This window comes from Lepisosteus oculatus, chromosome 2, assembly GCF_040954835.1.
Source record: "Lepisosteus oculatus isolate fLepOcu1 chromosome 2, fLepOcu1.hap2, whole genome shotgun sequence".
NCBI lineage: Eukaryota > Metazoa > Chordata > Actinopteri > Semionotiformes > Lepisosteidae > Lepisosteus > Lepisosteus oculatus.
Window position 1 is genome coordinate 73,942,226 of NC_090697.1, and position 13,669 is coordinate 73,955,894.

The 13,669-nt window shown below is 39.0% G+C and overlaps 1 protein-coding gene across 1 annotated transcript in view; it reads right to left on the bottom strand.

Moving 5' to 3' along the window:
* Nucleotides 1-13,669, bottom strand: part of gfra2b (GDNF family receptor alpha 2b) — a 108,889-nt gene that overhangs the window by 59,932 nt on the left and 35,288 nt on the right. The window contains exon 4 of the mRNA XM_015341258.2: nt 10,214-10,270. Within this exon, the coding sequence (XP_015196744.2) occupies nt 10,214-10,270 (57 nt within the window). The remainder of the gene's footprint in view (nt 1-10,213; nt 10,271-13,669) is intronic.

Genomic DNA, 13,669 nt, shown 5'->3' on the forward strand with positions numbered 1-13,669 from the left:
CAGAGCTTTGTGTAAAAATCTAACCAGAGAGTCAGTATTCCCACCTTCAGTAAAGGAACAGGCAGCAACTCTCTGTTAAGTGATTTTGGTCTCAGAACAAATGATCAGTTTCAGAATGGCCTCATATCACGCAGTTTGTCTTGTTCACATTAGATGCTGGTACTGTACCTTTTATCAGTATTTGGTTTTTGTATTAGTTTACAGATTGTGCTGTAAGAAGGAGAGAGATGAAAATCATATCTGCAGTTTATACCTTCATGTGAAAAGAGATGTCAGAGGCACTGATAAAAAGATTGGTGACTGAAGAGTGAAAAAAGAAACGGAGCGAGGCTTTTATTTTGCTTCACTGTTGGACTGTAAAATTATATTTTAGTTATTCAGGACATGTAAATTCTAGAATCGTATTATGAAAGGTTTTTGTTTTAGAGCTGTTTTGTATTCCCCATAAAAATCAGTTGTCTGGCTTTGTCAGTCAGCCATACTGCTTTTAGGTACACCATTATCACAAACACATCCTTTAAAAACTGTTAGGCCTAGTTTTTGTTTTATTTCTGGTCTCAGTAATAACACTTTAAAGAGTGAGATGGATATATGTGTGGGTGTTAAAGTGCATAGTCACACGTGTAGTCATTTAGCTAAATCGGTTTTGAGTACCTAAATAATTCAAAAATCTCAACCATCTGTTCCTTGAAAGAAACCAGGGTTTCAGCTTCCACAATGTGGCAGTTTGTCCCATACTCCAGCACTCCTTTGTGTAAAAATCCCATCGCATCCCATGTCCTCAGTCTTAAAATGCTCAGATTTGACTGCAGTTTCTGAGGAAGACCCACAAATTGTCTTTGTCCATGCCTGATTACTGCATTTGAATCAAGTCCCCAAATGCAGTAATCAGGCATGGAGTCTTCAGGCTGCAGTCTTCTCTGGTCAAAAGTAAAAAGATTAAGCTCTTTGAGCCTGTCAAGCGTAGGACATTTTCTTACAGTAAGAGAAGAAAACATTTGTTTGCTCTTCTCTGCATTGAGCATCAATATATTCTGTACAACATGGTGCCATAAATTGTACACTGTATCTGAATGAGACCTTCTACTGTAAATGCATTGCATCACATTAACATAACATTTCGTTGGGTTTCCTTGATTTCAGTACTACTTCTCTATTCAAACAATATATTCCTGTCACGCCCGACATCCCTCCCTAGAGGGCGCTCCACTGCTCTCATTATTGTTCGTGTGATTTAGCTCTCCAGGTGTACCCTTTTAGCGTTATTATTTAATGACCAGCTCCTCCAGTCCTCGGGGCTCATCATTAGGGTAAGATGTCGCGAGGCCCGCCTAGCACCAGGAAACCCTATGTCCGTCTCCTGAGGGCATAGGCCTCATCCCCGACACCTCCCGCTCCCTGAGCCCGGGGTCTGGAGGATCTCGCCCCGTCACCCTTGGACCTCCATGTTTCGTTTGTCCGTGTGCTCCCCCCTCCCGGGGATTTTAACTTTGTCGCGTCCCAGGATGGATTTCCAGTTTATGGACTTTTGGACCGTGCTTTGACCTGCCCTTGGACCCGTTTGGATTTGGATGCCGTTTTGTCTTCCCCGTACACTGTCTCACGGACTGTCACTATTATTTTGTGCACTATTAAACCCCTGTGTGTTCCCTTTACCACGCCTCCTGTTTTCTCCAGCTCTTACCGCATCGCATAGGGTCTTCTACAAGATCTGACACGGATTCCAGTCCGTGTCCGTTACAATTCCAACATTCTGTTCTCCTTTTTATTCCTTCAACCCAGTGTCTAGAGGATGTAAATGATGTGTCAAACTAAATTCTTCTAACCTCTTCCAGCTCAATGTTTCACAATTTCTATTTATAGATTGTTCTTTCTACCTGCGTGCAATACCTTGTACTTATCAACTGTATATTAAAAGCCATTTGCCAGTTGATTGCACAGTCCTGGTCTAAGTCTTAAATTTCTTTTCACAGCTTCTACACTATTTTGGCATCATCCACAAACCTCACTAGTTCACTAATTATCCCAGATAAAATCCTTATCCAAATCCAAATCCCAGCAGTTCTCTACTTATTGCATCACTCCCAATTTCAGCACGCACCCCTTCTCTGTCTGCTCTCCATTAAAGAATTTCTATGATAAGTACACACAATACCTACCACATTCAGCACTATGTTCATGAGGAATGTTTATCCATTACTGCTGATCTTGTTCAAAGAACTCTAACAAGTTAGCTAACCAAGACCTGGTCATTTTAAAAGCCATATTGTCAGTCTCCTAAAACCTTATTTATTTAGATGATGCTGTAATTTAGTCCTAATTACTGTTTCCTTAACCTTCCATGTAAGAAGACTAAGATTTATTAGTCTGTAATTATTAGGTTTGGTTGTGTTACTCTTCTTATGGATGTGCACTACATTAGCAATTTTCCAGTGAATGGGTATTGCCTTTGTCTCAGGAAGTTAATGAGCTTAAAGAGTTTTGGAAATGGCCAATGGACAATATTTTATTTCCTTAAGAACAATGGGGTGGATGCCCATTGTTTCCTAGTGATTTGTGTATCAGATGTGCTTATAATACCTGTCATACTTTGTTTTGCTTAACCTGAGGCATGTTCTGTCCTTTGTCTGTGGCAAAAGGTAAGTGTAATATTAATTTAATACATCAGCCACTTCCCTTTCATCATTTTGATGTTTCCAAGTTTTAACACTGTCACACTTGACTACTTGCTTCACTGGTCTTTTGTTTGTTATAGTGCTAAAAATTATATTATTTTATTTTACATTTACATGTTATATTGCAGCATTCCTTTCTTTCTTTTGACCTTTCTACTACCCTGTTGTTCTGTCGTTTGTACAAAATACGAGCAATGCCAAGACAAGCTTACAAATGTAAAGAAATAGGCAACTTAATACTTTCACAATAAAGTGCCTGGCTGAGGAAATGACAGCGTTGGCCAAAGATCAGTGCTGTGACAACTTTCCTCATTTGCAAGAAATGAGCAAGGGAGGCAGCTACAAGAACGAAGTTGGGGGTGGAAGGATGGGGGCTAGATAAGATGCACGCAGCGTTGTGGGCAGTCAGCGAGGGTTTATACAGTACGTAGGAGAGCAGAAATGCAAGACTGGAATTGGACCTCCTCTCGAAGTTCTGTTAAGCAATACCATTTCCTGAGTTTGCAGTTCATTATATTCTGTTTTGAATGTTTTCTAAAGATCTTTCTTTCCCCTTGTATCAAAAATATACTCATTATTAGTATTTTAATTGGCTGACTCTTTAATCCAAAGAAATGTACATACTACCCACATACTGTAATGTATACAGTTGGATATTTACTGGAGCAAACTGAGTGACACACCTCCTCCTGCAACTAGAGTTGCAGTGTCCCCACTGGGATTTGAACCCGCAACCCTTTGCTTACAATAACGGAGCCCTGAGCACTACTCTGCATTGCACAATATAGTGGATGTTATAAACCAAAACTGAAGTACAGAACAAGTATATGAAATATAGAACAGCTTCTTGATATGAAGCATCATCATCAATTCCCTTTAATGCACCTAGTTAAAATATTGCTTTCTGTACTACAGCTCAAGTACTATTTTAAACAATTAAGATGCTGCTCAATAAACTTAGCCTCATTAACTATACCCAGAAGGGACAGAGCAGCCACACAAAGCTAAATAATTGCTAATGGAGCAAACTTGGAGCTCTGTTACATAAAAGTCCTTATTAAATCCATTCAAAATCTGTATTCATAAGTCCAGATAGAAATATGCTGTACCTGTTTTGTGCAGTGAAAATCAGAAAAAGAAATAGGCATTGTAAGAAGCAGTTTCTCAGGTACCGTCTCAAGAATCTGAAAAACAACTGTGCTTCTCTTGTTAATTGTCTAAGCGTGGAGGGCTGCTATTACAGCTAATTGGAGTGCACTGTCCCAGCACCAGTGAAAGGTAGAAGACTGGGGCAAAGCGTTGATCGACATACCAGCTCAATCTGTCTAATCTGACAGTTACATTGACCTGCTGTCAGAGCTTCTATAGATTCCCACAAGCTTATTAACACAGCTTGGGCCCTCAGGAGCTCCTCTAGTGATTCCAACACAGCACACATAACTAAGCAGAGAACAGGTTACATACAGAATTGCAGAAGAAAGGGTGAGGGAATTAAATCTTGAGGATTTAATTTTTTTTTTCTGTTGCGAGGTGTTAAATACCTCCTTTGTCACAGCTGTTTGAAAATTCTAGGCAAGTGGCACAGGATTGCAACCATACTCTGCTTTTATCTTCGTCAACACCTTCCTTTTTTTCTTGCAGCTGTTTTTTGCTTTGTTTTCGTTGTAAATATGTTTTTTTTCCCAATTTCGGGCAAAGCTGGAATTAGAAACAAATGAGACTAAATCCTAGATGTTTCCCTCTCACATCTGTTACTTTCCTGTAATATCATCAGGGACTTGCTTTTATTTCCATTCAAATTTAAAACAATGAGCCATTGCCTTGCAGACTGGCAAATGCACTTTTGCCAAAGCTCTTTCCCCTATCTGAGTCTTATTACACTCAGCACACCTGCAACTCCCACAGTTATTCCTGCAGCAGGATTCTGGGTCACACACCTGATAAAAGCGGGTTTGCATGTATTACAGGGAAACATTTTTTAAGGAGGACAAAAACGTCTGCGATTCTGATGAACAAACACGCAGCTTCCTTACACTGCACAGTTTTCCTTAAAAACAAATGAATAATAATAAACATTGTGACAGTTCAGTCAGTCTGGAAAAAGAGTGACTCGTCAGAGCAAATTTTTAGATGTTTCAGAAGGGAATTGGAGAACTGCTTTACCGATCTGTCGACGTGCAAATGCCCTTCTTAAACACTGACAATTAATATGAAATATTTTACGTGCACCATCAATCTTCTTACTAATTACCTACTACATTAGGTATTTACTTTAATTTTCAGAAACCCTGATATAGTATGTGTAGTAGTTCTCTACTCCCAGAGCTTCCCGGTTAATCCCATGCTTAGAGCACATTTCAACGACTCCCCTTCCTCCTCATCTGCAGTTCCTTGTACTCATGGCGTCAGGCCAAGCCTGACCCAAGAGGCCTTCTCCAATCTTCTAGAACATTCCCAGGGACCCACAGAGGCCAGAGGCTTCTCAGACTGTCTCCCAAGGCTCTATTCAAAATTCACTTGCGCTTGTTTTCCTCCGCGTTACCCATCACACCTCTCCTTTGTCGTGTCTTCCAGGAGGTGACCGCACTGATAACTGTCAAGGCGCGTGTTTCATTTCACTTCAATACTCTTCCTTTCTATAACAGGAAACAGTGCAGGGATGAATTTCCCATCATGCTCTTTTGTAATTTGGTTACTTAAATTGATTTGCACAGTGTATTAGGTATACCCATGGTAAATATTGTGTACAGGAATGCTATTTCCCGGTGTACAGTACTTCTCATCATCCATAGACAAATCAGGAATAAATAAGGAGGACTGGATGTAATATACTACTGTTATATAAGAGCATTGGCATAGTATAATATTTTCATTTCAGTATTCAGTAAAAAAAATCCAGATTAAGAAGAGTCAATGTCCCCGTCTGAACCATCTCCCCATGTACAGTATGTACATTTGAAACCATTCAAAAAACATATACTGAGTGACAATCCTACATTATACCTGAAGAGAAAGAGTGTTGTGTTGTCAACTGTCTGATAGTGAGATTCTTGTCCAGCACACTTAACAAAGACTACCTGACATTAAAAAGCATTCAAAGAGCACATTGAACACATGGTTCAGTGCTCCAGTATATATTTTTTAAAAATCTACGTATCATTTGGTATTAAGAATGCACTGCAAACCCTGCTATTCTAACATGTTCTGTACATTTTAATATAATATTATGCATTCATACACCTGGGCTGTTTTGCAATATACCGGCACTGCTTTGATAAAAAAATATATATACTTGGGGAGCTTGATTAAGGAAAGAATGAGGCTTGAAAAGTCTGTATTTCCTTTTTACAGCCTTTATCACCTTCTAGTTTTCACTTGTGACCATGTGGTAGACTAAAATAAAGGAGTAACATGCTGCTTATGTTTTCTTAGATTTAGAAATTGAACTTTTCTTATAATGATTCCTTAAATTAGTAAATATGTCATTCTCTTTTTTTCCTTCAACCACACGTGAGTTTATGACGAATTTACGTAACTGTCACAGCTGAAGAATTAGCTCGTTAATGATTCCTTTGCACGCTCTGATGAGTCTCTATAATACAAACGGAAGGGTTCCGTGCTTTGCTAGAAGGTCACATACTGTGCTTTCTATTTTAAATGTATTTGCGTATTGCTAAGAGAATGGCATTGCCTTCATAAAAAGCCAAAAGTTTTTGTTGAAAAGATGGATGAGATGGTAGGTAGAATTCTGGCAGAGTTCACTGCAGACATACTGTACTGATATTTGTATCACGCTTCTCGTCCCCATACTAGGATTATCAGTGTATTCCAAATGGATTAATAAGAGCACAAAGGTTACAAACAAGAGGAGGTCATTTGGTACACTTGGGATTTAGTAACTAATTGAGGATTAGACATTTGGTTTTTCATCGATCCAGTTAGATCACCATACAATTCACTGTATTCAGAAAGACATTCCTCTCCAAAACTACCAGTTTACGAAAATGCATTTCCAGAATTTAAGAACAGAATTTGAAGAATCCTATCATCATTACAAACTGCACTGTCTTACTGTGGGAACGTTCTTCATATGCCTCGACTTGCAGTTGGGGCCTTCTAGCATTCTGGACATCTTAAATTCCAATGTTGTAACAACCATTACAAAATGTGTGAAACAATTTCTGCAGCTTTTTTTTTTCCAAAGGCCAAGCCTACAGTGCATCCGGCTTTAGTGTTTGTAAGCAAGGTGCCAGTGCAAAAAAACAGGATAGCTTAGGAAGAGCTTGTCTGACAAGCTTCTACGCACCCCACTAAAATATCCTTAAGGCATGAATTAATTAATAATGCCTGTGCACATAACAAGGTCATAAACAGTGACACGCGCTGCCTGCTAAACTGATTTTTACATGGTTCTTTTACAACAGAATAATGTTTTCGTATCCACCTAATAAATATTGCATTGGATTCTATGTTTCACAGATGTAATTACAACTCCCTTCTGAAGAGCCAGTTAAATTATCGGGGTGTTTATTTTTCTCTACCAAACCTGACAAAAAATGCATCATCTTTTAGATCAGTTCTCCACTTCTGCTCAACTTGTTTCTGCTCTATTCTTATTCCCAATGCAGAAAATGATTAAGAATACAAGTAATGCAGTTTAACAGCTTCATTTTGTAGACTAGCAGGCCACTTTATTTGGAACAAATTAAGAGTGGTCACTATTTTTCAGAGTGCAGACGTGTCAGAGGCCAGCAGGCCAGCTGAGCAGTTGGACCCTGTGCGGTGTTCTTTGCAGTCAAAGACGAGTGGGTGAACAGGACGGAGGAGAAGGTTCAGCAGTCTTTTATCCGAAAGGGGCTAGGCTGTAGATTTGGTAGAAGGCGAGATCCGAGGTTCAAATCTGAAAAGACTAGAGAACCCGGCCTGGAAGGTGAGGTAAGGAGCTGGTAAAGGAGAGACCAATACCGGGCTGTGAACAGAGTGTAACGCAGGTTTAAGTATTCCGGGAGGTGGAGGGTGCGGTGATTTGTGAAGTGTCATGGTTGGTTGATTGGCCAGAGTGATGTCGCTTGCCGGAAGTGCTCAGTGCTGGAGTGCAACTAGGGTGAGGACGTTTCCGTGTTGGAATCTGGTTAGCTGTGGGCGTGACAAGAAGCCCCATTTTCTCTTACAAAGATTATTATGATCAGTATTTTTTTCCACAGTTTCATGATAAGAGCTTTCGAAAAGGCAAGGATTATATTTCTAAAACATATAGCATGGTACATGACCAGGTGATAGTGAATGCAGTTACGTAATGTAATGTAATGTAATTATTTGGTATTTAACTTATTAATTAACTCATCTGAAAAGAAGAAAGATGGGGACTCCAATGCACTGTGGTATGCAAAACTCTTGTTTTATAGCAGAAAGAGACACAAAGCTACTACTAATTTGGCCGAAGACCTTCATCAGAACATTAGGATCACAATACTAATCTCCTTTGTATACTAATATACCTTATAAAATTTGTTTTAATTAGTATTTTGAAGAGTGATCACACTACTTCCATTTGACAACATACTATATGCTTTTTGTCAACGTTGAAGGCAGATTCCATTGACAGGCCTTTGTTAGCTCTGTTGCTGTATACTGTACAAGTCTGATCCTATTCAATTGGGTATCAATATTATCAAAGATTCCTTGTCATTATCGATACAAGTGAAAGAAAAGAATTAGCAGGATCTCCGCATGCTGCCTCCATTCGGGATCAAAGTGGAAGCTGCTGTGATGGTTTCTTGGTGGGTAACTGCAATTAAATACTTACAGTAACAGAAGTATGTCATTCAAAACATGTAATGGGGCTCTGCCATCTATCCCTTGAAACCTCATTTAATCAGTCTGCTGAACCAACCAGGATATCCAAACGGAAGAAGGATTTAGTGCAGAACATTCTGCATTCAAGCTCCTGGATCCGTCTTCACAAACTGGGTGGGTCAAGTCTACAAACATACTAGGAAATCACTGCAGCTGGGCTTTACTTAAGATAGCAGACTGAACAAGATCACTAGGGGCAGAGAAGAGAAGGCATCTCATTGGGATGACTGAACTGTGGCCTGTGTTCACAAAACTACCTTAGAAATGAGCATGACTGAGATGGGGTGGTGTACTGTACACACTGTTTCACGGTTTAGTATGTTTAGAATACAGAAAATGAACATACAGTATAGTGGAAACAAATTGCCATTTTAAGAAAAATCAAAAATCACTGATCATTTCATTTAATTTACTGTATTTTGGAATGCATAATTTCAAGAACATAAAGTACAGAAGAAAAATAATAAATGAGAGGTAATGTGGACTATCTAGCCCATTTGTTACTTAGTGGCATTATTATTAACAAGAATATTGAATTATATTATTAGAAATCTTTCATTATTAATACACATATTTATATTGTACAGGCTACAGTATAAATTTAGCTAATCTAATTCATTGCATAGTATAAAGGAAAATATGTACTTTGTGAATATCTCCTAATGTAGATTAACATGTAACCAAGTACCAAAGAAATTCTGCCTGCTACTGTATGTCATTCATGCACTGCTCTTTTACATTAACATCTGGCTTCTGCTTTACTGTTCCATATAGTATTAGTCTGTATTTCTTTGTTAAAACTTTATCAGCTCAGTTAAGGATATCTTCTATGCTGTCTCAGCTCCCTCTGAAGGTTCACACAGTCAGTGGTTACACTTTCGGTCTTCACTGATAGCTGCTGAATTCCATCAGACTGAAGGATAAAGGAATTTGAAATGTGGCCCCTCAGACTGACTGCCATGCTTAGCCTTGTGCGATTCAGTTTCAGAAAGGAAGACATTTGTTTCTGATGGAGACTTGTTTATGTCCCCAACTCCAGCTGGCTTACGACAGTTCTGTATTTGTGTGAAATGTTGGGCTACTGTAGGTACCATCCTGGACACTGAATATATTGGCCTTAGCCGTCTCCTTCATCTCATTGATACGGAATGGTTTTCCTGTAACAAAACTGTCTGCAGTTATTTGAGCACATTTGCAATTAGTGCTGGGACAATCCTAGCATATGGAAATGCTCACATACCTGTCTGTGATTTTGTTACTTGTTTAGACATTAACTTCTGTAGATTGGGCATACAATTTATTTTTAGAAAATGCTGTATTGGAAAAGCACATTTGCTCTGAAGTCTTGTTGCCTCTGCCCTTGCTCCTCTCTATCTATGTGTCTGCTCTCCCTGCTGATATCCCATCTTTGGCTGGATCAGTCTGGGACTTTTTGTTACTGCATGTTTCACCAATTTGTACTGTATCATACAGCTTCCACATCAACTCCAATTCCAATCAATGGATAGAAAGGTGGAACAGCATATCAGTGAGATACTTATCATCAAGTGAATCATTTCTGCTCCTTACAAACACATTTAGTATTTGTGCGCTCAAATTGCACATCCGATTAAATATCCACATATTCTTCCCAGCACTATTCGCAGTACAGTTTTATCAGGTTACATTTAAATATGTATTACCTTTTCGTGTGAGGTCAAGTCTTGCATTGTCAATGCTGAAGAAACAGCCAGGAGGATCTGAAATAATTAAAAAGATCAAGATGTACACATCTACTTGTATACCAGGAATATCATTGATAAACTGATAATGTGATCAGTAGTGGAATATTGCCAGAATGTTTTCCACAACTGAGTTTCACAACTTGACTGCTTATATACTGCTATTAATGTTCCAATGTTGTACACTGGTGGCACAGCAGTGGTACAGACAAGGGGTGTCCAGTCCTGGTCTTGGACACCTTGCTGTCTCTGCAGGCTTTCAAAGGCTCTTCATTGCAGCAGCTTGCCAGTTTAAATTGTTAAATTGGTCTCATTAATTCAATAATGAGCAGATTAAGCTTGCTAAGCTGAGTTGAAATGAAAACCCACAGGCAGACAGACCCCCCCCCCATGCCCAAGATTGCCAGCCCCCTGGGATAAATGATGTACATATCTTAATGACGATAACCATGATCATGATCGTGGCAGCTGTCATGAAGACATGAAGACATTCTAACTGGAATTCAAAACTGGGGGAAAAAATGAGTCACATTTCCCAATACTATTGGTAGGATATTCGAAAGTCAAAGACAACCTAAGCTGAACCACCACTGTTCCACAGCATGCTTTTGGGCACAGACAAGAGACCTGCGTCAAAGGGTTCATATATAACTGGACAAAAGTTCAGTGGTGTACAGTAAGTGATGGACAAGCCATTCGAAGCCCTAAAAATTACAATATTGGACTCAACTAGAAACCAGTGCAGAGACTCAAGAACAGATTTAATAGGGGACATCTGATAAGGATTTACCAGCAAGTACTGGACTAAACCCAAGCATTTCCATAATCAGTTTGGGAGGAGACAAAGGTGTGAGCTAGTCTTTCCGTGTCATGAATTTACAGGGAAGGATGAAAAGGATCAACATTCCTAAAATGGATAGCAATGTTCCAAACACGAGTTTTAAAAGGAACTCAGCGTTGTCCCACTTTAAATACAAAAAGTTTTGTTACACCTAAAACTAAAAATCAGTAAAATAGTTGGTCAAAACTGAGACAACTACAGCACATCAGCATCAGATTTACTGTAGCTGAACAGAATAAAATTGAGTCCCATCAGCATAAAAGTGGAATTCTACCTCACTATGTCTCAGAATTTGGCCACAAGAAAATATTATTTATTTCTTCAATTTTTTTATGGAAACAATATAACTTAGTAACTTTCTCTACAGGTTTTCATTGGAGATCACTGTTAGAAGTAATTGTTTCTTTTAAAAATGTACGTTTCTTTAGACACACATATTGCCACAAATTTACATACTGTAGGTTCATTAAGTAGTTTCAATAAAAACATTTGAATGGGCTGTTCATCAAAACATTTTCACAAAGATGGCACCTGATTCTGGTAAATCACTTGTAAAAGTCTTGAGAAGGGCTGTAGCTAAAGCCCAGAAGAAACTGAAGATGTGGTTCATTCCTGTTAAGACACAGATTTCTGTTTTGCAGTCCTTTTCTGTTAACGTATCATTTACCTTCTTTATATTTTGTTTTTCCGGCCTTAATTTATGGTTCGCAAATGAAACTATAAGATGCTGATGATTCCTTTCAGAAATTAAGTAACTTTTCATGGGCCACTGATAGACTTTGCATTAAAGAATTTGAAATCAATAGTACTTTATTTTTTCAATTTTCTTTGTTCACTTGTAAAATTTTAACATCAGGCATCTGTGTGTGATCGTTTACTGTATGTGCAAACCTACAATATTTTTAAACAAAAAAATGCATACGCAGAGATACATATAATACAATAATTGCACAATCATTTAAACTATTTTAGGTTTTATTACTGCAGGCCCTTATGTGAGCCATCAAGTCCTGGATTTTTGCCTTATCCAACTCTGCATAGTCAGGCAGGTTCAATTAAAAATAATAAATGCACTGCTTTTCTGCTTCATCAGTACAAATGCCTGCAGTTTGTAAAATGCCAATGGTTCTACTACGCAGTGTCAGCCTCCTAGAATGTTTCACGTTTAATATACCTTTTTGGCCTATAGTATCACAGGTGCAGTAGGTCATTTCCACATCAGAGTCGAATCAGCTCACGAGCCAGAGTTTATCAGGGTTTCCATGACATTAAGCAGACAGAAGAAGAGAGCATATGACTCCCCCTGCTGGATGGGACACATCCCAACAGTGCTGGTCACCATTTGTACAGCTGGGTGGCCTGGAGAAACTGGGGTTAAGTACCACTCTTAACAGTTACTGTATAACAGCAGTGTCTGTAGCAGGGACTTGATCCCACAACCCAACAGCCAGGAGACCAGGGACCAACACACTATGCTGAGCCACTACATTAGAAAACACTGGACAGAACAATCTAAAAAACATATGATCACTCTCTAGAGATCACTATTATTGACATTATATAATTTCAGATAGTCAATAATAATGTACAACGTACTATATAAAATGCATTCATAACTTTAAGCAAGGGAACTAAATAAATGCATTTCTCCTTTACATTACCAAAAATGCCAATAACTGGAAGCTACTGTACATTTAAACACGTAAACTTAATCACTTAAACACTAAGTGTGGTACACACACTGTACAGAAAAAGGGAACTCTATGATACTGGAGTCCAATCATCCAGTCCAAACAGCTTTATCGAAAACAGGGTTGCGGGCGAGCCGAGCCTATCTTGGCAAGCAACGGGCACAAGGCAGGATACACCCTGGATGGAAAATGTGTCCATCGCAGGACAGACACACAGATACAAACACATACACCCTCACACCAGGGCCAATATTTCCAGAAGCCAATTAACATCCAAGTATGTCTTTGGACCATGGGAGAAAAACAGAGCACCCTCATTAACACCCACACAAATATGAGTAGAAGACACAAACTCCACACAGATAGCTCCACACAAATTGAGCTCAGGACCCCAGTGCTGGTAAGCTGGCAATCCTAACCACTGCACCACCATGCCACAAACAACATCAGTTTTTTTATAGAAATCATAACTTTGCCTGCTATTGAAATGGCCCATGAAATGAATCCCATGTCATGTAATAAAAATCCCATCCCTTCATAGACTCTCATATTTTACTGTCTCTCTCTGTGTCATCAGGAGCAGCCGGAAATCTGCTTTATGGCTACACATATCAGGATTTACAGGCTGAGGGGGATGACTGAAAATCTTTTTTTGCAATTGATGATCAACGTAGTCACAAGTGAAATGACTCCGACCGTATTCAACCTTGTCTCTCTCAAATAGGATTACAGATTACCAGTTCTGTGGTTTAAATAATGAGGAGTCAGTGCATCAGAAAACAGGGGAGGAAAAACAACTTTTTTGAGACACAGAACTGTGCAACCTTCAACACTTACTGTATCTGGGGATATCTGATACGCAAGTTATTCTCCCTATACCCCAGG